This window comes from Amphiura filiformis, chromosome 12 (assembly GCF_039555335.1).
Source record: "Amphiura filiformis chromosome 12, Afil_fr2py, whole genome shotgun sequence".
In the NCBI taxonomy this organism is placed as follows: Eukaryota; Metazoa; Echinodermata; class Ophiuroidea; order Amphilepidida; family Amphiuridae; genus Amphiura; species Amphiura filiformis.
The window spans coordinates 11,664,653-11,688,718 of NC_092639.1; the positions used below are offsets into that span (position 1 = coordinate 11,664,653).

The 24,066-nt window shown below is 35.9% G+C and overlaps 1 protein-coding gene across 1 annotated transcript in view; it reads right to left on the minus strand.

Annotated features, from left to right (window-relative positions):
• Nucleotides 1–3,231: 3,231 nt before the first annotated feature.
• The window catches only part of LOC140165791 (uncharacterized), a 108,428-nt gene continuing 87,593 nt past the window's right edge, over nt 3,232–24,066 (minus strand). The window contains 5 exon segments of the mRNA XM_072189113.1: nt 3,232–3,872; nt 5,573–5,836; nt 10,941–11,005; nt 13,713–13,943; nt 21,209–21,397. Coding sequence (XP_072045214.1) covers nt 3,801–3,872; nt 5,573–5,836; nt 10,941–11,005; nt 13,713–13,943; nt 21,209–21,397 — 821 coding nt within the window. The 3' untranslated portion in view covers nt 3,232–3,800.

A 24,066-nucleotide genomic window follows, 5' to 3' on the forward strand; every position in this document is an offset into this window, starting at 1 on the left:
TGAATAGTAAATCTGTAACACATTAACAAATAACAAGGGCCTCTTTCACTAAATTTTGAGAAAGTCCAGATGTTATACATGTTATTTATTTTACTTGGCCTATATGCTTTGACTCTGTGTTCTTGTGATATGGTGAAATCCTAAGCACTCTGCAAGCAGCATCTAACCTCTGACCCTGTATCCTGTATTTCTAGACTTTTCCAGAGAGAAAGGACTGCTGTCCCTTTTAACATAATCACACTTATATAAATACATCTAGTACAGTTCAACCTCTTTCATTTGGCCATTATGGTCCGATTTCTCGAAGCTTGGTTGGTGATCAAGCTTCCTAAAACAGTAGACTAGCCTTACCAATGTGGATCCATTTTATTGATTTATCCTTGGTGATGTATGATGTGAAATTATGAGCACTGGTATATAGGACTAATTGGGCTTAAGCCTGGTGGCTTAGGAAGCCTGACCACTAGCCATGCTTCGGGAAACTGGCCCTATGAGACCAAGTATTGACAGGATAAGTGAAAATCTAGACAAGTGAATTCTGCATAATTCCGCATTGAAAGTCAAAGTGCTCAAATTTGGACATCATATGGAGTTGGTACAACACTGAAAAGATGTATTGCTTCAGACCATAAAATATGGTACCTTGGCATTAAAAAGCATGTTTTTTTATTTAAAGCCATATTGTAACATTTGCTGAGGAGGATGCCTCAATATTTTTTTAAATTATGTTTTTTACACAAATATTGTAATGTACTTTATTAACCTAACATACCCTGCAAAAATCAAGACTTTTTTAGTTCGTATGGAAATGTTACAACATGGCTTTAAGAGCATTAACATGGATAAATAAGGTACGGTTGAGGCTGGACTGTACCAGAAAGTGGTCACTTTTAACAAAATCATATCTGGTGACTAGTACTACTTATTTTGAGTTATGGGTTTACATTTAGCTGTGACAACCATTGGTTAAAATGGATAATCAACATACATTTGATTACATGCTCATTCACATAAGATATGAAGCAATGGCTTTGTTGAATTAATTTTACACAAATGAGGACCCAAGTCACTGTGTAAAGAGAACATTTGAATAATGATTTGAATCACAATGCCATACTTTAACATTTCATAACTTGATATAAATTAAACAAAAATCATGGCACAATTATGACTATATTATCTGAATTGTTTGACCAGTTCCACTTTACACCAACAAAATTCACTTGTTTGTATTATACCCTGGCACGAACCATGAGATTGAATGTACCTTTACATGGAGAGTACTATTCAAAGAGTATTATCTTCGTAAGCATACTCAGCTTTAGCCTATAGTGTGTCTCTTTCAAAGTAATGCCATGTTGGATTTCGCAGTGGCAGATTCGGATCGATGCATTTACACAGTTGAGTTCCCAGCGTACTGACAAATCGCCCTTTTACATGTGTGTATACGCCCCGTGGGATCAGGTTAACGCACCTGATTCAAATCTGCCACTGTGTTACTACCAAATTGAGACAAGACATACTATAGTATAGAGACAGAGCTTATACAGCTTCAAGAATCAACTTGTATAATCCCTCAATGAAGTCTTGAAAATCGAGGGGTCAGTTACACAAAGACGTAACTCCATTTTGGCCATTCTGAGAAAAATGAGTTTAAAGATACTGGTCCACAATGACTTTTGTAGTTAAGTCTATGTTTCACTGGCCATTGATTTCAATGGGGTGCTAATAAGGAATTACCTCTATGAGTTTATTGGAAAGCATTCATGTTTTGGAAAATTTTGATATCAAAATCTCATATTCACAAAAAATGGAGTTACGTCTTTGTGTCACTGATCCCTCGAATAGGCTAAATTTGTGTATGCTTACATGAAGGACATTCAAAAGTTGTCACTTTACAGCAATACTCCATTGTAAATCTGAAACCAAGAATACGTTCTGACAGAATACAGGTACATTGTTACGCCTGAGTTCAAAAGATATCTGTAATGCTGCTTTTGTGCACTAGAATGATGTTTTATACGAGCAAAAAGCTATTCAAATCTGCAACAATGGAATTATACTGTCATGGCAACAACTTATCTTAAGCATATGTGATACAGAGTTGATTAAATTACGATTAACTACACCGGAATAATCATTTTATGGTTTACTAGTATATAACAGAATATATCACACCAGAAAGTAATCATAGGCCTTTATAGCCCTTCTGAGTTTCTTGACAGGAATGTAGATGCCCGACATGACACCTTTTATCAGTCTTCACAACCTAGGAAGGTTGTGGAATATAGGCCTGTTATCGACACATGATTTCTTATTCAACACTTCGTCGGGGAAAAAATACGACAATCGACACATTTCGAAACTCGTAATGAGATAAAAATGCTGAACAAAGTCGATAGATAAACTTAAAATCACATCGATATGAGTTACGATTACCGACTTCCAGTGTAAACATACTTTGTGGTTTGTTATACTTCCGGGTTCGGGGAAACTTTGGGAGGTAATTTTCAACTTTCCGATGAAAACATGATCGTATGGTAAGCTTATTCGGACAAAATAGCATGGAAATTTCATTTTTTTTCTTTTTGATATGTGTCGTAAAGTGACAAAAAGGAGAATTTATTTTGACATGTCGGATTTAGGGTCATATCGATGATAATACGACACATACGACAGTCGATAACAGGCCTAGTGGAATAACATCAGACTATCATCCGCAGGTAAGATGAGTGAACTGGCCTTGAAGGGAATGAACCACTTAATGTGACGAGTGTTCTGACATGATGTCAATGTTGTTATGCATAATCCATCATGATGAAAATGCAGTCATTACAATTCCAATGATGATTGATTCCAATGATGATTACAATTCCAATGATGATTGATGAGCTTGAGTGACCGTTGTACAAACATTTCAACCAGGACACAAATTCTTCAACACTTCTCAGGAGAATCTATCATTAGTAGATGATCAGTCTGGGCCATTTCACAAAGCATTACAATTGATCTTACGATTAATTTACCACACATATCCCTTATTAAATCAATCGTAAGATTGATCTTTGTGAAACAGGCCCTTATGTAGTTGGTCTTAGCATATGAAGCATCATGTAGTTGGTCTTTGTTTGAGAATCCAGACCCAGGTTCTATAGCATTAGCCGAATAAACAACACAGAGTGGTCAGTTTGAGATGCCTTATATTCATCCTTGTTGATCCTTCCGTTATATCAAAATAAGCTTCATTCAGGTCTCCAGCTCATCAAAATGTACACCATTTGGATATCAAGATCTGTGAATACACTACAATACACTGAATCAAGGATACAATGTATGTTAAAAGTTCAGATACAAATCAATATATGCCATTTTCAAACTTTTTGAGGTAAGGCCAGTAGGCCACCAACATGTTATAAACCTTTTGTGTTGAGACTTCAAACATGTACCTTATAAAACTGGCTTTAAATTGACACCTTACTTTTAAAACTCCCATGGCAAATTGTTGACAAAATGATGAAAATTAGCACCCATTTTCTTATTATTTTCCTTATATTTGGCCAGTTATATTTGCCAATATCTCAAAATTGAGAAAAATGGATATATCGTTATTTGCCTAAACTTTTTTATAATGTATGTGACCAAGAAGCGGATACACCTACACCATTTGAAGTAGTCAACATCATCATAATCGCCGTAATTCCCCATTCATACTGTCCCCATAAGGGAGTTATAAGATGTGGCAGTAATTATGGTGTTGCAGCTAATAGGAATATCTATCTAGCTATGAATGGCTAAACTCATCAGTCAATTTCAGACTCTTTGGACTCCTTGGATTCGTCGCTGTCTGAATCACTGCTGTATACCACAGAACCCTGCATGAAAAAAGGAGAAAACAAATAATGACATGAGAACAGTTTAAAAACTGGCACCATACATAGGGAAACTATTTATAGACTTAGAGAAGCAATATTCCTTTATACAGAATCTCAAATGAGATTGTATCTCAGTTTTGTTATATGTACCATTTCCTATATGTTTTTATGATAAGTTCATCTGATGAGTAGCACCTCTAAACTTTAAAAGAATTTTTCTTGAAACACAATCAGCAGGACTGGTTAGGGCCAATTAGACTTTATCAAACTTGACAAGTTTGATCCATTCTACAAACTTATACATATTATTATTACATGAGTTTTTTTCATAGGAGGAGGCTTGTTATAGTGCCACTTTTTTAAACACCTAGATTTTATATGACAATATAAAGGTTTGAGGTAATTATTCAGTTTTCAAACGTCTTCAGATCTGCTAGATGGAAGCATACTTTAGGTCCATAAGTTTCAAATATTCTCACTTTTTTAAACATCTTATTTCACTTAGATGTTTTATATTGTTCACACTAACCTTAACACTACAAAAATATTTTCCTCATTTTAAGTTTGTGTAAAAGTGCAAAATAGTGTGACAATTAACGCCTCTGGTGCTCATTATACCATCCTTTTTTCATTCCTTACTTCCATGAAGTGAAATTCTCAAATAGTTGAGTGCATCCACACTATGTTGGCAGGTTGTCATGTGTGGTTATATATGACACACATTGTGCGCATCATTACATACAGGTGCAAATAATCACCAGAACTACACTACAAAATTCCTATTGGGTCGCCTGCACAGGTACATCGTCGCCAAGGTTGGTACTGTGCAGTACCAGGGGAATATCAGTGTAGTACCAGTGCAGTGCCACTGCTGGTGGGTTCTGTGCAGTAGAAGCATTGGTACTATGTAGGTACTTTGTGTGCACCAGTCAGGTACCTTGGTGATGGTGTACCCGTACAGGTGGCCGCAATAAGAATCTTGTAGTGTAGTTAAGGTATTTTGCTATACTATATAATTATATTCTAACCAGAACTCTATGTTGTACTTTTTGCCATGCAGGCAATTTTATTTTGCTCTATACAGTGGATTCTGTTTTTTGTTTTTTTACCCTCTGAATTTATTTTATGTGTCAGACATATCATAAAAATGGGCTATTCCATTTAAATTCCACAATACCCCTGTGGAAGATTTAGCTAAAGTCTTCCACAGAGGGAGTATGGGTTTTGAATAGAATAGACAGTTGGGTAGCTTCAATTTGAAATACTCACTCCAGTTGTGGAAGATATAGGTAAAGCCATGTAGGGGGAATATGGGTTTCAAAATGATTAGGCCAAAAAAAAAAAAAAGGTTCGTCTTAAAACTTACAAATGCGCATTTGTAAAATTGTGAAAAAAAAAAAAAAAAATGCAGAATTTTTTTTTATTTCAAACAATTTAAAAAAAAAAATTTTCCGGAAAAATTTGGCGAAAATCAGATGTTTTTCCCTCAAAATACCATAAAAATACCAAGTCGGGAATAATAATAAAAAATAATCGCATTTGTTTTCAAACCACTTGTCAGCATTGAGACAAACCTTTTTTTATTGTGGCCTTAACCCTAACCAATTACATTTGAAAAACATACTCCCCCTGTGGAAGATATTTCCAAAATCTTCCACAGGGGTAGTGTGGATTTCATCGGGAATAGCCCAATAACTCACCCATCCTCCTTGACTATCCAGCCATTCAGCAAACCTATCGCCAATGTATCGTATACTATTCTCCTTGATAGTACTAGCCCTCTGCCCAAGCTTATGTGCCACTTTAATCGCTAACTTGGTAAATTTAAACACCAACGCCAGCTCCTCTAGACTGGTATTCTGTCCGAGCAGCGACTGCATGGTTTCGTAGAAGGTCATGTACGTACGGTTGCGTATGACGGTCATGATGGATTGCTGTGGAAAAGGCAGATGATGACGATTCCGCTGTTGGTTGGTTGGTGTGATCAGAAGTGCAGTGATAATAAGAGTATAGGAGAGGAAAGAATGGAAGCAAAAGCAAGGTGAGCTGGTTAGTAAGTGACACCGCATACATGTGATAAGGCTAAGCCTGATGATGATGATGAAACCATTTAGTTAGTCTACCTATATATGAGTATGACCAACTTTAATATGACACTTACCTCAGAGGCAGCATTGCCTGTTTTCAGTTCCAAACAGTGACAATATGGTTGCTGCAAGAGTTCCCAAATAGCCTAAACTTGAATGATGATACACTAAATGCACCCAATTTTCACAATGTGGGTGTTTTTTAGTACCAAAATGCTTAAAAATCACCCAATTGGGTGGAGAGTGGAAAACAATTACCGTATTGGTCCGAGTATAGTCCCACCCGTTTTTAGGTGAAAATTTTTCACAATTGGGGGGTGGGATTATACTCGAATTTCAAAAAAAAATAAAGTTCACAGCTTGGATTTTCAATTTTGACAAGCGTGTATCGATCATCATGTCACAGTGATGTCGTATGGAGAATGTTGGTACTTACTTCATTGAATATAAGTGACCCATATATATGTCAATTTGGGAAAAAAACCCAGAACAGCAGCATAGAGTGTTATGTATAGATATCAAAAGGCAGGGGGTGTCAAGGTGCAACACCCCCCCCCCCCAAAAAAAAAGTCAATCCGAAAAAGGTCTGTTTTTTTTTTTCGGTAAGAAACATTGAAAATCAACCGATTTTTTGAAGAAAATTCCACAATTTTTAGTAATTTGGTTTTACATAGGCCCTGTTTTAAAGGAAAAGTTCACACAGGGTTAACCTTTTAGTTCTCTGCCTTCCCCCTTCCCAAATCTTGGCTACTGTCCTGTCCAAAGTTGTACCCCTTAGTCAAACAGAATATGGTATACACCAGGCACAAAAAGAAACTCGTCAGTTATATTCATCCTTGCTGTTCAATAACGTGATAATTTTGGATTATTCTGAAATATACTTTTTGTTAATTGGACTTTGCTTTCTCATTTGACACCCTGTTCGTGAAAAACGAACCAAGATATGTGCCTCCAAAGCCTCAAACCCCAAAAAGAAAAGTTGCATTTTCAACGGTTTTCAATGGGAACGCATCGTTGTATTGCACACAAGCACCACGGGCCAATCAATAAAGCACACAGTGTAACAGGCACAATTGAATCGTTAAAATTGCAACTTTTCATTTTGGGGTTTGAGAGTTTGAGGTGCATATCTTGGTCAATTCTTGCTCAATCTTCACGAACAGGGTGTCAAATGAGAAAGAAACGTCCAATTAACAAAATGTATATTTCAGAATAATCCGAAAGGATCAAGTTATTGAACAGCAAGGATGAATATAACTGACGAGTTTCTTTTTGTGCCTGGTGTAGACAGGTAAATGCTGTACCACACATCTTAGCAGACAATAATTTACAGCCTTACAGCAATGACTTGGCCCACATCTAACTGACTCAATGTCTAAATGGCTCTTAAATCATTTTTGTCCCATGTTAATGATGCATTAGTCAGTACACAAGGCAAGAAAAATCTCAATCACTCCCATGGTAATAATTGTAATCAATATATGCCATTAATCATATTCTAGTCTAACATGACAAAGAAAATAACATCCATGCATATTTATGATGGTGGTTATGATATCCTTTAAGGGCTTAGTATGGAACACAAGCTCTTGTATGATTTTTAGTTGCCAATGTTGTCAGCATGTTGGCACATGTTTGGCCTACAAAAAAATTGACCATCAATGATAATTAGCAAGAAGTGCTGTCAAAATCACAGTGTTCGTGCTATTTATAGAAACTCTCTCCATTCTTATATTGCAACTGAATTGAGGGACATTTATCACAACTTCAGCATACACAAAAACTGCGCTATTTATTTACTCCCTCTGTTCTATACCATATTGCAGCATTGCTAAGAGGCATTTATCATAATTTCAGGCTACAACAATATTGCAACTGAGCTGAGGCACGTTTATCATTCTTTCAGCCAGGGCCTGAAATAAGGATTTCAGATCCAGGAGCAATTTTGGGTGTTTTTGTGTAAATATTGCACAAATACACACAGTTCTGTTTCAGAACCAGGGGAATTATGCCTTTTAGAAGGGGTAAATTTTCCCCTTGCTCCTGCTTATTTCAAGCCCTGCTTTCAGCATACAAAATATAATGTGCTATAAATTTCAGCATGAAAAAAATGTGATGTTTACAAACGTAATTGTTGTTTAACGAGAAGTAATAATGATAATGGAGTATTCCAGTTGAAAGCCATACACCCCCTATGGAAGACATGACCTTAATCTACCACATAAGGGGGTGCAGATTTCGAATGGAATCACCCATTCAGGTAGCCCCATTTGAAATTCACACTCCCTGTGCATGTGGAAGATCCAGGTCATGGATTTCAACTGGAATATAGCCTCATGTGTTGCTTAGTGGATATCACTCTGGACCACAATGGCCTCATTCCAGTGGCATAGTTCAATAACCTCAATTAAACAATCATAATGCAAAATTTGGCCTCAAGTTGCAGAGTATGAGTGTTTGTACTCATATTTTCAAAGGTCATTCAATGAATGTAGATTGTACAAATGTATTGGAGTTAAAGAACTGTGCCCTGACAGATAAGCATGTTGTGGATCCTAGTGTATATATAATGGAAAGTTGATAAGTCCTGCCAGACGCACTTTTATAAATAACACATTTATTAGTTAACCAAGTCTTTTTACTTGCATGCATAAGGGGATTGGATATAGGTGAAGCCCACAGCAGCTAAGGGGATATCCCATTATGCTTTGCGGTACCATAATAGAACTGAACGTGCCATATAAAATGTACACAAAATCCCACACTTCAACTTTCAATAACTCGCTTAAAATCAGGGGAGCTTAGACTTTTGTTTGAAAAAATATCACCCCTAGAGGTTTGTGAATCTATTAATAGCTCTCAATATCTAAGCGACTCTTGTTTATATTTTGTATACATTTGCAATGGAGCATGCAGATATATTGCAATGCATGATGGGATACTCCTTTCAGCTGCTGTTGGTAAAGCCAAGATAGATGACGTGACCAGACAACTAAAACGGTAGGTAAGTTGGAGATGACTTGCAAATCAGTGATATAGTTTCCCCTTCTGGAGAACCTCTATGGTGAAAGTAGCATGGTAGGTCTACTTATAAGAATATCTTGTTAACTGAATGTCAGAAGGTTGTAAGTGCATAACTAAGCACTTGTGATATTCTTTGAATTCTAAGCACAAGGATCTGTGCAGACAGTATTATGGTAATGCCATGTACTGAAGATAAAGGTGTATCAGGAAGAGAAGTTGAAGAGTGTACACGTATGAATAACTAGTTTATATTACAGTTTTTGTCAGAGAAGAACGGCACTTGTTTACATTTTGAGAGTGTACATGTGAAGAGCGTAAACACGGAAGTGGGGTTCTGGAATTGGCTGAATTAATCGTCTGACAATCATAGCAACAGACACGATAATCTGATTGGCCGATTGTGCATCAAATTGTTGGTCAGCACAGATCGGCGCCATTGAAGCGAACACACAGCTCCGCGTACGCTGCTTATTAACAAGGCGCTCGCGTCAATCTGAGCAAGGGACTGGCATTCTTCTCTGAAACTCAGTGTAGTGACCTCATCAGATCTACTCAGTCTTGGGTATATGGAGCGATACACCCTCTAAGAAAACATGACCTTAATCTCCCACGTAGGAAGTGTAGATTTCAATGGAGGCACCCATTCAGGTAACCCCATTTGAAATTCACCCTCCCTGTGTGGGAGATTAAGATCATGTCTTCCATAGGGGGCGTATGGATTTCAACTGAAATAACCCATTACATCACTTCTGCTGTGCCAGTATCAAATTATATCAATTTATAAAGTGCCAACAATTCCATAACATCATTACACATTAATGAGCATTTAATCAGCTGACACTTCATGAGGATAATCTTTAAAATATCCAAAATGGAAGTTGATAATTTGTAATATTTGTGAAAACCTCTTTGCAGAATGAAGGTTAAACTAATGTACACTGGGCAAAAGTGGCGATTGATATTTCATGTCATCACGTTTTCCTTTCTGATGTAAATGTCAAGAAGTACAGTTGTTATCAATTGACCTTTTCGGTAAATCCCATAAGCCTTTGCGAGTAGACCCGAGATATCGTCATTTGATGTCACGCCGACTTGCAATGCGCAGTAACAATTAGAGGTTAATAACTGCGCATCGGTTATTTGGAGGGCATTGTGAAAATTTTATCATTTTGTCTTTGGAACCGAGGAATATCCCGAGGAGCGTAAATGCCCGACATATTACTGATGCAAAGTTATTAACCTCATTCATAACCGTCACTTTAATCTCTTCACCTTACAAAATAACACAAAATTTTGCTCAAAAGTTTATAAAAATAGATGATTTTTAAATCCTCCCTTTCCAAAAATCGATAAGGCTAAAACAGGACGACCAATAACAAAAGTGCGATCACAATCTGTGCAAATATGGTAGCGCAAATCCAAATACGGCAGCCAGCGTGCGCGCAGTTTGTCCGACGCACAACAACACACAAACGCCGGTCAATTGTGTGCGACATTGGAACAATTACGCATTTTGTGGTCAATTGTGAGATATTAATGACTTCGATTTGCGTTCGCGTTTTCACAAATAACTAAATGTAATTGGATCGCACGCATCGCGTTTATTAATGAGGTTATGAATGTTATCAAATGACGACATCTCAGGTCTACTCGCAAAGGTGTATGGGATTTACAGACAAGGTCAATTAAAATTCAAAAGGTTGCCATTCCAATGATGGTCATCATTAATTGAAATTGAATTCTAAGTCTTCACTATTGATTACTTTTTATAATTACTTTAATTAATTAATTTAATCCTTGGTGGTAATTCAAAAATAAACTGAATTTGTTATTAGCTAACACCTTTTGCCCAGTGTAAACACATAATTCTTCTGCTAGGTCAGGTCCGGGTTAGACTTTGTTTCTTTCTCAATTGCTTATTCATATAAACAAGCAGTAGGTGAACTAGAAAATTTACCATTGTTATACTGTCCACATCTTGCTGTATCCTTTCACCAATAGCTCGGTAGGTTTCTGCATTGTCTGTGGGAAAGAAAGGGGGAAAATTGAAGAAGAAAAAAACGAATTTAATTGTAAAAATGTCATGTACAACAGATTTAGAGAAATTGTCTGTGGAAGGTAATAGTATAACCATAATATATGATTTTGGTCAAATTAAAACAATTTTATCTGTTGCTAAAAATGATGAAATACTATTAGTATTTTACTGTCAGGAGGTTTTCTGGTCATTTTAAGCTGAAATATTGAGATAAACTTTTAGCTCTATGAGGGATTTCAAAATTGTTCTGTTTTCCTACAAACACAAGAAATTTGGCCCTAGATATATAAGCTTGAACATGTGTAAACATTATAAATATGCCAAGAAATTAACCAAATTCATTTAAAAAATATTGTACATTATGGCTTCAAGGGATGCCACCCCAACAGTAGGGAGGGTGAAAGGGACAAGGGGGTATTCACCAAATATTTTTCTTGTCCCCTACCCGCAGTAAAAATCCAAAATTATGAAAATGTCCACTTTTTGCATCAACTTTGAACACAATTTGTTGATTCCCGCCCCCCAAATTCACTTTTCCCCCCTCCAAAAAGAAAATTCCTGGCTGCCACTGCTCTCCAATCCTACTCCTAACAGGGCTCAAATTAGCACTTACTTGGTGCACATTCATGAAAACACTATTTCTCAAGCTCAACACATGATATTTCAGCCATATATGCAAGTTCAACTAATATTCCAATCATTATGAATTACATCTCGGATCCCAAGATTTTATCTAAAATCTCAGGCTGATTTTGTCACAAGTACAGCACCTAAGGCTTTGAATTTTTGCAAGGTATGTTGTTAAACTATTTGTTGCCGATCAAACTATACAAAGGCTTGTTGGTAGTTTCTATTCTTAGGTCTCCCAAAGACAAATTTATAACAAAGTTTCTATTTTTATGTTGAGGTGGGTTGTTCAGTCTTTAAAGACTGTCTTTTGATATATCACTTCTGACATACAAATCTAGAACCTTGACATTCAAGAGGCAATACAAATTACATATAATTATGCCTTTCATAACATGGAACAATGGAATTTGGATGCAATTTTTGACATAGAACTTGTCTCAAAGCTTTTTATTTCCACATCTTTTGTGTTTGTCTACCGAAAAACCTCCGGGAAAGAAAACCTATGAATATCAAACTGTCGGTCTTTGTGGGTGTTGCAAAATCTAGCCCCTCCTTTTACCCCCCTGGGTGTTTGCAATGGAGTATTTACACTAGTCTACTCCCCATTCCAGAATTTTTTTCCTGGAATGGGGAGTAACTCATAAATATCCTACATCAAGAATACACCACTTTTTGGTTCACACAATTCTTAAATCAAAAGTCAGTGAAAATGGCTTGTTCAACTATATCTATGTAATGAGAATTAGGTGTTTTCATTTATGTAGGTAACGCTAAGTATTACAGGCAGTGAAATTCACACCTTACTTTGGCCAGACATAACCTCATAGACTTTGAAATCATCATGGTATAATTAGTTAAGTCATGGGGGAATTGTAGGAGCAGTGTGCGGACATATAATTATGGATTCTGTATTTGGTTGCTGGAATTGATTGTCATTGATTTTGATGTTCAATAAACAGATGAGATATTATCAATGTGGAGCTATTTGAAAAAATTAGAACCAAAATCAAAACAAAACAGAACAGAAATAATTTGCATTTGAAAGTATTTGGGTTCTATTTTCTGTGTCACAGCTCAGCATGTGATTTCTTTTTATGCTTTATATCCTACTCTTTTTCAAAATTGACTGTAAATTACATGTAAAGGTGTCATTCTGTACACGTAGTGGACAAGTGGGTTTACCCTGGGGTCTGCACCCAATCCAATTAAGTGGCATAGCCTGCTGCCCCTACCCCGCTAATCATGGACTGTTGTTGGTACATTACAGGTTGTCTGTACACAACGATCCCTGGTTAAGAAAATTTGGGTTAGCAATTCACAATTTTGTGTGTACTTGTTGCCCTGGGAACCATAGAACCATACTACATGTTGCCAAAATCTGTGATGTACTTCTCCCTTTCACCTGTAAAATTTTTAGCTTCATCCCCCTTCCCAGACCCCTACCCAGGGTAGAGCCGGGGGTGAAAAACTGCCTACCCAGAAAATTTTCAGGGAGCAAATGGGGACGTCAAAAAGTGCCCTTAAAATGAATAAAAATGGGACAAAAATCAATAAATGGGGACAAAAATTTGGCTTTGCCCCCTCACACTAAAACCCTGGCTACCGCTACACTACTACCCCAACTCCCACTTTAGATTCTTGAGCACCCTGGGGGAAAATGGGGTCAACAATTCACAATTTCAGTCAGCAAAAAATATTTCTGTTGGTACATTTGCAAGTTTATGCCCTCCCTTGTTATGAAAACCTGGATATGCCAATTCTCCAAATGATGGATCTTGTGCATCATAGGCAAACACTTTTAACCCCCTGAGCACTACCTGCTGATTGGCCAAAAAGAAGTTTTCATTATCAATTGGACTAATCAGCAACATTGTTAGAAGAATTTCACCATGCAAAAAAATTGGGGTGAATTATTTCCAAAGCTCCATTCTGATTGGTGATTAAAATGAAGATATCATGTAAATGACCAATCAGAGGCAATGTTAGATCAGCAGGTAGTGCTCAGGGGGTTAACCACTGGTTGCTCATTTACAAAACAAAAACAATAAAACTTTTTTTTACCATCTGGTATAGGAGCTGAAGCAGAAGCACCACTAGAAGTTGTCCAAACATAGCTTGATGATCCAGAACTTTCCTCCTCAGGGAACGCATTGGCAGCGCCCTCTGTAGTTTGATAATCTTGAACGATTTGGTCACCGATTTGTGCCAATCTGTCTGCTATTCTCTTGAAGAATTCCTCTTGTTCTTCCTGGCTCAACGAATGGAAAGACCGTGAACTGTCGTCTGTTTCGGCTGTGGATCAGAGAGGGAGATATGAAACATGTTAATTATAATTCATAAGTATCCATACGGCTCAACCTCCCTTATCCGAACCTCTTTTACACAGATCTCTCTCTCTCTCTCTATTATCCGGATATGTGATCTTCATAGAAAAACATGCTTTAAATGCTTTGAGAACTTGATTTCATGCACTGAATAATTTAGAAGGCAATAACAATGTGGCATAAAGCGCTCAAATACCATCTTTCAGTGTTATTACCCCATTTCCGAACCTTTTGCTGTCTCAATGTTAAGCAGTTCAAAGCAGAATTACATATAATTCACTTATCCAGATTTTTCACTTATTCAGCCAATGTTTGGTCCCATCAAGGCCGGATAAGGGAGGTTGGACTGTAATACAAATTTGATTTTGCTGTTCATTTTGCAATATCATTTCACTGTACAGGTATCTGAAACAATTCTTTTTAAGTCAAAAGAAGCAAACTGAAAAGTGAAGACAACTTAAAATAAAAATCCCCTTTAAAAAGGAATGGGAGCTTGGACGAGATCTGCTGAAATAGCTTGAATGTAACCGCTTGGATAAACCAAAAAAAAAAAACAAAAAAAAAATCAGTAGAAATACTTCATTATGCATCCCACAGACGGCCCCTCCCTTATGCAGTCAAGTGTTTAGACTCAATTCAAGGATATATATATGGCTCAAAATATGCTAAGGTGTCATATTATAGCCATATATTTTGACATCTTTTTTAAAAATAATAATTATAGAAATGGAATATTTGCTAGTTTAGTGGCAAGTTTAGGTAGTAAAGACATAGCATACACAATTTAAGTAAAATCCTTTCACTCTAAATAATAATTAAAAAAAAAATAGCTGTAAAAATGCCTTTTTTTACACTTTTATTTGTAACATGCCAAGAGACGCCTTTTTTCAACAGCTTTTAATTTTTTTTATGGATCCTTATAGAAATTCATGTGACCTGTTTCCCAAAATGGTGCAGTAAACCAATAAAAAAACCAGAAAGAGGCATTATGAATTATAAGTTAACAGATCAAAAAAAGGATTTAAAAGTTTGCCTTGCGTATGTTACTATTGTCTGTAAAACTTTTGATTGATTTTGAAGTCCCTCAGTTTTTTATAAACAAAGACTTGAAGCATAAACTAAAGGGTAAATCTATTGTAAATAACTTCATTTCTCCATATTATAATCAATTTGTAATTGTCTTCCATCTTTTTGAACATATAACAATTTAAAAATTTTTCTTGAAATGTCTGTCAAAATATAACATACGCAAGACGGTGCTGTAATTCCTGCTAAACTAGGGTGATACAGCTAATTATGCTACATGACATAGCATTTAGCTCCACCTAGCTTTGTGGCACTATCACTTTGTGAGGAGAAGCTTTTTTGATGACACAATCCATTGTTAAGTGTTGTCTGTCAAACATTTGTACGCAAGTAACATACGCAAGATTTGTATGTGTCTGTCAAAAGTAACATACGCAATTTGTTTAAAAAAATTAAAAATCACTTGATGTTCACATTATGATGATAGTTTAGAGTTTATAAAAGTGTTTTAAAACATGTGATTTATAAACTGCATGTGATCTTTATTCAATTTCCCATCTTGAACTACTGTTTTTGCCAAATTATTATTCTGTATGTTACATTTGACAGACATCTTATGTATGTTATGGCTTGACGGACACACATATTTTATTTATAACAATTTATCCTCCTTATTGTAATATTTGGACACATTTTTTTCCACAATCAGTTGCTGTAGGTCCTACACCTAAATAACCACAAAATACCTTATGTAATACTTTATAAATTTTTATTTGATTGCAGAAAATCATCAAAATTGTGTCTGTCAAATATAACGTACGCAAGGGCTAGAAAATTAAATTTGTGAAGTAAATGGTCTATAACTTATCTTTCTTTTAGTGTATTATGAACGATATATGTGCATACTATAATTTAAACCTGGTTGGAGACCAAAAGAAAAGAGCTGGAAAAATAATTGTGTGTTACACTTTTATGACACCTTAGCTTATTTTGAGCCATATACATACAGTGTAATGCAAGTCTTGTACTTTGTAGTTCGTAAATAAAAAGTGAACCCAATAAACATTGCATGGTTGGTCATTTCATGCATATCGTAAAACCTCGTCTACAAGCATATGGAGTGTTTTTGATGAAAGCTAAATTAAAATGAGACAGCTGAAAATATGCCAATACAATAGATTGATCTTATAATAGTACTTGTTTGTACTCCATAATATTATAATTTTATCGATTGATGGCGTCTGGATTAATTTAGCTTTCATCAAAAGTACTCTATATGCTTGTAGATGAGGTTTTTATACGGTATATGATGACCAATATCAGCAATGCAAATATTGCCTTAACACTAACTGATGAATTTGAATTACTGACTTGTAAGCATAATTTAGGTGTCTATACTTTGTGTGGTTCACATTCAGGAAGTTAATACATACATGTACATGTATGTTTGTTCATCTATCTGGGTCTCTCCTTGTGGATTGTATAATAATGATGAATTTGATGTGTTTGTTTATATGGGAGAAGTATAAATGAGAAGAAACAAAATGGCAAATTAAGGCCGAGTAAAAAAAGAAACATGTTTAGCGTGCCCTCCCGCTGCCTTTTTTGAAGATTCTTAAATTTTCTTTTATTTTCTGAAATTTCAGTTATAACTTTTTAATGAAGAAGTTGGAGAAGTTCTATAGCTGTCTATTATACAAATGTATAAGAAGCACTCCAGGAAAGTTTTGTGATCAGTAGATGGACTTACCAGACAAAAAATGAAAAAGGCTGCCTCCTTTTTTCCAGGTATCGAGTGTATGCAAATATGGACCAAATAGGGTTTTGCACCATTTTTCCAATTAAAAAAAAGCCCCTCCCCCTCATGTAAAAAAAATGGACATTAAACATGTATTTTTTTTTATTTGGCCTAACATGGCTGTGCACTTCTTACTTCTTCATGCAACATTTAATAAAAGTATACATTTTGGAAAGTAAATTAGTCAAATATTATACATTTGTAAATGCAGATTTGATGTAAAAATGACACTTTTAGAGAAAATCACAAAAACAACAACTTAATTAGCCTAAAAATGTTGTAAACACACTATAGAAAAGTAAAAAGCTAAAATTTGTGTTTTTGTGTGTTTGTTGTTGTTGTTTTTTTGTATCTATACTTAATCCTTCTTATCCCTAGGTCTATACATAAACATACTAGTGTATATTCCTTGAGCCTTAATTATAAGGCATAATATTAAACTGGTGAAGGATTTCTTTATATAACAGTTAAGCAATAGCTTGTTTATCAGCTCAGTGGAAGGACATCCCAAGGGTATTTGTAGAGATTCATTTTTATTTAATTAGATAATGTTATCACAACTAAATTGACCATGTATGGCTAACACTCAGGCAGAATCATATAATGGTATTTGCTTGTGTTTGTGTAGAAGGGGTGAGGTGGGGGTGTGTATGGGTGGAATGGGGTGTGGTAATTAGATAATGTTATCACAACTAAATTGTACATGTATAGCTAATACTCAGACAGAATCATATAATGGTATTTTCTTGTGTTTGTATGTAAAGGGGTGGGGTGTGTGTGGTGGAATGGGGTGTGGTAATTAGATAATGTTATCACAACTAAATTTACCATGTATAGCTAATACTCAGACAGAATCATAATGGTATTTGCTTGTGTTTGTATGTAAAGGGGTGGTGGGGGTATGTGGGGGTGGTGGAATGGGGTGTATAGGGTGGTAATTAGATAATGTTATCACAACTAAATTGACCATGTATAGCTAACACTCAGGAGGCAGAATCATATAATGGTATTTGCTTGTGTTTGTATAGAAGGGTTGGGGGGTGTGTGTGTGGGGGGTGGAATGGGTGTGTAGGGGTGTGGTAATTAGATAATGTTATCACAACTAAATTGTACATGTATAGCTAATACTCAGACAGAATCATAATGGTATTTGCTTGTGTTTGTATGTAAAGGGGTGGGGTATGTGGGGGTGTGTGTGGGGTGGTGGGGGGTGTGTAGGGGTGTGGTAATTAGATAATGTTATCATAACTAAATTGACCATGTATTGCTAACACTTAGGCAGAATCATATAATGGCATTTGCTTGTGTTTGTATGGAAAGGGATGGGGTATGTGTGTGGGGTGGAATGGGGTTGTGCAGGGATGGGGTGCTTATGTGTGTGTTACACAAAGTCACAAGTGTGCATATGAAAATGACTGTTTCTGATAGTATTTCAAAAATAAAAATAAAGTATATTTGGCATCACAATATGCTACAATATCACAACTAAACATTCATATTACATAAAATTTCCTCAAATAAAATAAATTGAAAATAAAACCCTGATAATATAAGTCACAATATATAAACTAATTCCAATCTCAACACTTACACACTGCATAGCTTTAACAATCATCAGCAAACAAATATACCATAATTATCCGGTAAATTATCAACCATGCAATATCGATCGTCTTTTGCGACACAACATACAACGCAGCATCATGTACTGTTCAGTTTTTAAGACTGCTTTCTGATTTCATGTACCATGCCATATAAAAAACTTGATACATTAACACCTAGTATTATACACATATATCTGATATCTTAGATGTGAAATACATACGCATACCCACAAAATATCTTATATGTATACATTATTGAGCTTACGAACACAATCACAAACACACAAATTTATGTGTACATACATGCATGCAGGGTGAAACAAACACACTAATTTTTTTTTCAAACCTAACATTTTAGAAATTATCTCCATTTTTTATAATTTTCCAAATTTCTCACGTTCTATTGAAAATGTGTTGCAAGTTAAATGACCACTGAAAACCCTATAAACTATTATTTCAGAACACTGAAAAAAATGCTTAAAGGCCGATATTGGAATGTCATCTTTCCCTGGGTAAGATCTGACACCAGGCCAGCCCATGGCCAGAGGGTAACATGAGTAGGTTTGTTTCACCTTGAAGGCAAGGATAGTCTTGCTAATATGGGCTAACTTTCCCTATGCCATCCAATATGCCATGAATTAGTAGGACTACAACTGGATCTATTGGTCAGTTTATACTCCTATTTCCACATCTGTTAATTTTATATGGGCCTTTAAGGGCTTTGGTATGAACGTTGCAACAGTATCAAATTGCATTCTCAATACGAGGAATGTCCTTTTGATATCAATTTTTTTGAAATCCGCAATGTAATACAAATTTTTTGGCAAATTATTACAAATTGATATTTTTGATATTTTTGATATTTAACAGCTAAAAAAATGTAGGTCTTTTTGGGAAAAAAAAAAGTTTTATCTTCAATACGAAAAGTCAAATTTTTTACATGATGGCCGGCTTGTCCTCCCAGCTACAGATACTATACGTACATATCATTAGATTTACAAAGTTTACTTTGAGAACTATTAAATATAAAAATATATAAATTTTTAATAATTTGCTATTAAATTTGTAAATTTATACCACCAATTTAAAAAAAAATCAAAATGATTTGATATCAAAAGGACATTCTTCATATTCAGAATGCAATTTGATATGTCTGAAAACACTGTGGAAACGTTGCTATCCAATTCCTTAAGAGACGAAAGAAGTTACAATGCCAGTCTTTTATACACATCATTACTCACACTCCCTGCTTAGATTAAAAGCACTATACTTGATACTAAACGACACAAAGAATACAATACTGGTTATTTATAGCAATATTGGAAAATGTACAAGAGTCAAGAAAAAATCTGTAAAAAGGTAAAACAAATCATTCTCAGCCATATAATGCATTTTCATATAAAAGGAATGCCCGCATGGGACTACTTTTAAGTGGTAAAAAGCTTCAGTTGTGGCAAAAAAATCATTTTGAATGGACTCATAAGTATAATGCACTTGTTAAATGTCAGCTCCAATTTGCGGTTCAATTTGAATTTTGATGCGGGTCTAGATGTATTTTGTGTATTACTGATCGACATCGCCGGATGAATATCAACAACAAGACTGGCAACATGTCTAATTTAATGGATACTTAGTATGAATGAAAATGACTGCAAATGTGTTACTTTTATTATATTGGGTGATTCCAGTTGAAATCCACACTACCCCTGTGGAACATTTTGGAAATATTTTCCACAAAGGGAGTATGTTTTTCAAATGTAATTGGTCAGGGTTAATCATTTTGAAACCTATACTCCTCCTGTATCATGCCTTTGCCTGTATCTTGCACAACTGGAGTGAGTATTTCAAATGGAAGTTACCTAATTTTCCATTCTAATCGAAATTCATACTCCTTCTTCCACAGTGTAGTGTGGTTTTTAAATGGAACAGCCCATTATACCTTTTTGTTAATGACCGCAAATGACTGGGCTATCCCAGTTGAAATTCATACACCCCCTACGGAAGACATGATTTTAATCTTCTACACAGGGAGTGTGAATTTCAAATGGGGTTACCTGAATTGGCGGCTCCATTTGAGTCAGCTGAAATCTAGGAGATAATGCTGATGAAACTTCGGCCAGGCACAAGTGACCTGGTGAATGGGGTCGCTATAGATAGCTGGTTGGGGTATTTTTACAGCACAGGCAAGTGTAGCCGACAATCGGGGTTACTCTGATCGGAACTGACTGTAACAAGGTCTTTTATCATGGATCATCTGCCCCGCCATTACCAGATGAACCATGGGGATAGCGGAGATTTATTACGAAATGTAAAAATGTAAAAAGGTATGTGTAGCCTTATTTGTTTCACACATCTGTACCAATATAGCATCACATATCACTGCGTTCAGTCACAATGGTTCATTATGTAACAAATAGGCTCTTTTAAAAGTTGCACCAAGTCCATTATGATAGCAGTCAGGATTTCCTTAACATTACAACAAACACATGAATAGGCCTGGCCTACTGTATTGTTTGAGAGTTGACTCCTATGGACTCAGATGCAACTTTTTAATCAGTCTCTTTTTCACATAATGAACCATTGTGACTGTGACGCTATAAATTGGTCCATATGTGTAAAACAAATAAAGCTACACATACCTTTTTACACTTTTAGGTTTCATAAATTAGTTTTCGATTTAAAAATTATTAGGGGGGAACTTTTAACTTGATAATGCACCCCTCTGTCCTTCTGGAAACCCTATCACATTACAAAGCAACCAAAGAGCTAAAGTACAGAAGCAAACAAAGAACAATCATGCAATACCTAATGCCATAGCAAACACATTCTGACCTCCGCTAGTTTCCCATAATTCACTTGTTCCTTCGCTGACGTTATCCGGAGCCCCGTTTGTCAAGACATCATCTGAGTTTGCAGGTGGTGGCATAAGGGGTTCCCCGGTATTGGTGTCTCGCCGGACATGACCCGGAGTTGTCCTGTCAATGTGGAGCATTTCTGGAAGTTCACAGAATAAGTACAGTTAAAATCACAAATCAAAGGTATCTAGAGCTCAGCAGCAATAACTTTATGAAACATTGTTTGTCAATAATGATTTCTTATGCTCATCCTAGAACTAGCCCCGTTTGAAAAACCGGAACACCCCTCGAATAGCGCAAGCGATGAGAGTAATACTGTAGTGGCTACCTTAGATCATACAGGTATCAGAATCCTTAAAATGACTGAAATATAGTGACACTATGGTATCATTACAAGATTTTTTATTACAAGCCTATTCTATATTTAAAGCGAAGGCGATTTAAAACAAGTTCCTATTCTTCTCAAACAAAATGATGATGCTCAATATGGCAAAATATTTTGTTTACGCACCTCAGAATCCCAGAATAGGCTTCATTTCAAGGTAATTTTTATTCAACACATGATTTGGCTTTGAAGAGATAATATTCATTTTGATGTATCACAACATAATTACCATATGATTACTTCAGTTTTTAACTCTCTTCACGCGGGTGTCGACTGCAGACGACATGTTTCAAAAATTTCTTAAAAATTAAAAAATTTCAGAAATGTAAATTTTCCTGACCATATTTGGAATCAACATGAAAATTGCATTAAAATGAGTACAAACAAGCCTAGTATTGGTTCAGTAGTTCTTAAGATAGCTCTTGATATTTTGAGAAAATATTTCAAAACTTGAACTTTTCTTGTTGAAGCACATGAATAGCACGCAGAGCATTAATATGGACTTATTGATGAAATAATTACATTCATTATATAATATTCAGTGCAAGTGACATACACACAATGCATAGACCATTTGCACAAAGCTTCTAATTCACAGCTGCAAGCCTCGAGCATCTTAATACTTCTTGTGCTCTTTTCACACGTACACATAATTATATCTTCATTAAGGTGGCTCACAACAACAAAAAAATTTATGACTACTATCTTCTTCCCCCCAAATGTCCATCTTTTGTTTTGTTTTTTAAGGCAGGGGAGCAATTTGTGTGTGGGGTGGGGTGTGTCACATGTGTGTGTAAATTTCAAAGTGTCAAAGTCAAGGGGAAGGGATCACTCATCAAAGAATACTGCGACTGGAACATGAAATAAGAAGGAATTAGACTTTTTGGGGAAAGGGTGTTAAACATGAAGCCCCGCTTGCCCAGTTCTCCACAGAAGAACTGACAATACACCTGTTACTTTGATGACAGACAGAACAGAATTTAAATGGATACATTTAAACCTTGACTAGTTCCCCAAAGAACTTGAACCAAAAGTGGAGTTTTCACTTTAAGTGCAGGTCTGCAAAATGAGTAGGGTCATTAGGGGACAGAATGTGAATGGTGTTATTTTCAGTGCTTTTTCAGACATTTTGCAGCGATTCCACAATGTATCAAAATGTGGTAATATTGCTGCAAAAGTAGTAGCCATTGGCATGCTTGGGCGATAGATGATTGGAAACTAATCATTGACTGCAAATTTGGGAACCATTGGGTGACAAGGTCCTTTAAAAAGGGGTCATTGTGTGAGATATTCATCCCCCAAAAGGAGCCTACTGATATTATTACAAGTAAGGCCCTTCACCAAGTTTTCTCAGGGTTTTTTCCCCAAGGCAGGGGAGCAATTTGTGTGTGGGGTGGGGGTGGGGTGTGTCACATGTCTGTGTAAATTTCAAAGTGTCAAAGTCAAGGGGGAAGGGATCACTCATCAAAGAATACTGCGACTAGAACATGAAATAAGAAGGAATTAAGACTTTTTGGGGAAAGGGGGTTAAGTGCAGGTCTGCAAAATAAGGAGGGTCATTAGGGGACAGATTGTGAATGGTGTTATTTTCAGTGTTTTTTCAGACATTTTGCAGCGATTCCACAAATGTATCAAAATGTGATAATATTGCTGCAAAAGTAGTAGCCATTGGCATGCTTGGACGATAGATGATTGGAAACTAATCATTGACTGCAAATTTGGGAGCCATTGGGTGACAAGGTCCTTTAAAAAGGGGTCATTGCTGATATTAATACAAGTAATACCCTTCACCAAGTTTTCTCAGGGTTTTTTTTTCCCAAGCTTTTTTAACATTCTGGATTTCCCCTCTCCGTTTTTAAGATGGCTCATTTCCTAAAAAAACCAAGGAAAAATGAAAATTTTGTTCCAATTATCCAGATAATTCTAATATTCTACCCAATGTCATTCATATCTATCTACCCATGCACATTACTTACAAATATATGACGTACTGATATTGTAAGTATTCATCTTCAAACACAGCAATTCATAAATTATGCATCTTTTATCAAAACATTTCAATTCAAGGTGATACTGCCAAGTTTATTTATTTCGGACAAATTTAACCCAAATTGTTTTAAGTTTTCACAAATATTCCCCCAAATTTTGGCAAGATTGAGGACAAATTGGGCTATTTTCCAAAAAAATTAAGAAACTTTTGAAAAAAGGGCCCATCCATATACCAAAATTAACTAACAAGAAGGAGTCATTGATACACCAAAAGGCCAAAAATGCTACCCATGTTTGCGCACTTCCCTGTATGGTCAATTTGTCTCGTCCTGCCAAGCCGCTTGCCGCAAGCAACATTATAAGTCTGACAGGGGCATCACTCCCTTTATCTCTCTCACTCCCTCCCTCCCTATATCTCTCCCTCCTTCTCTCAT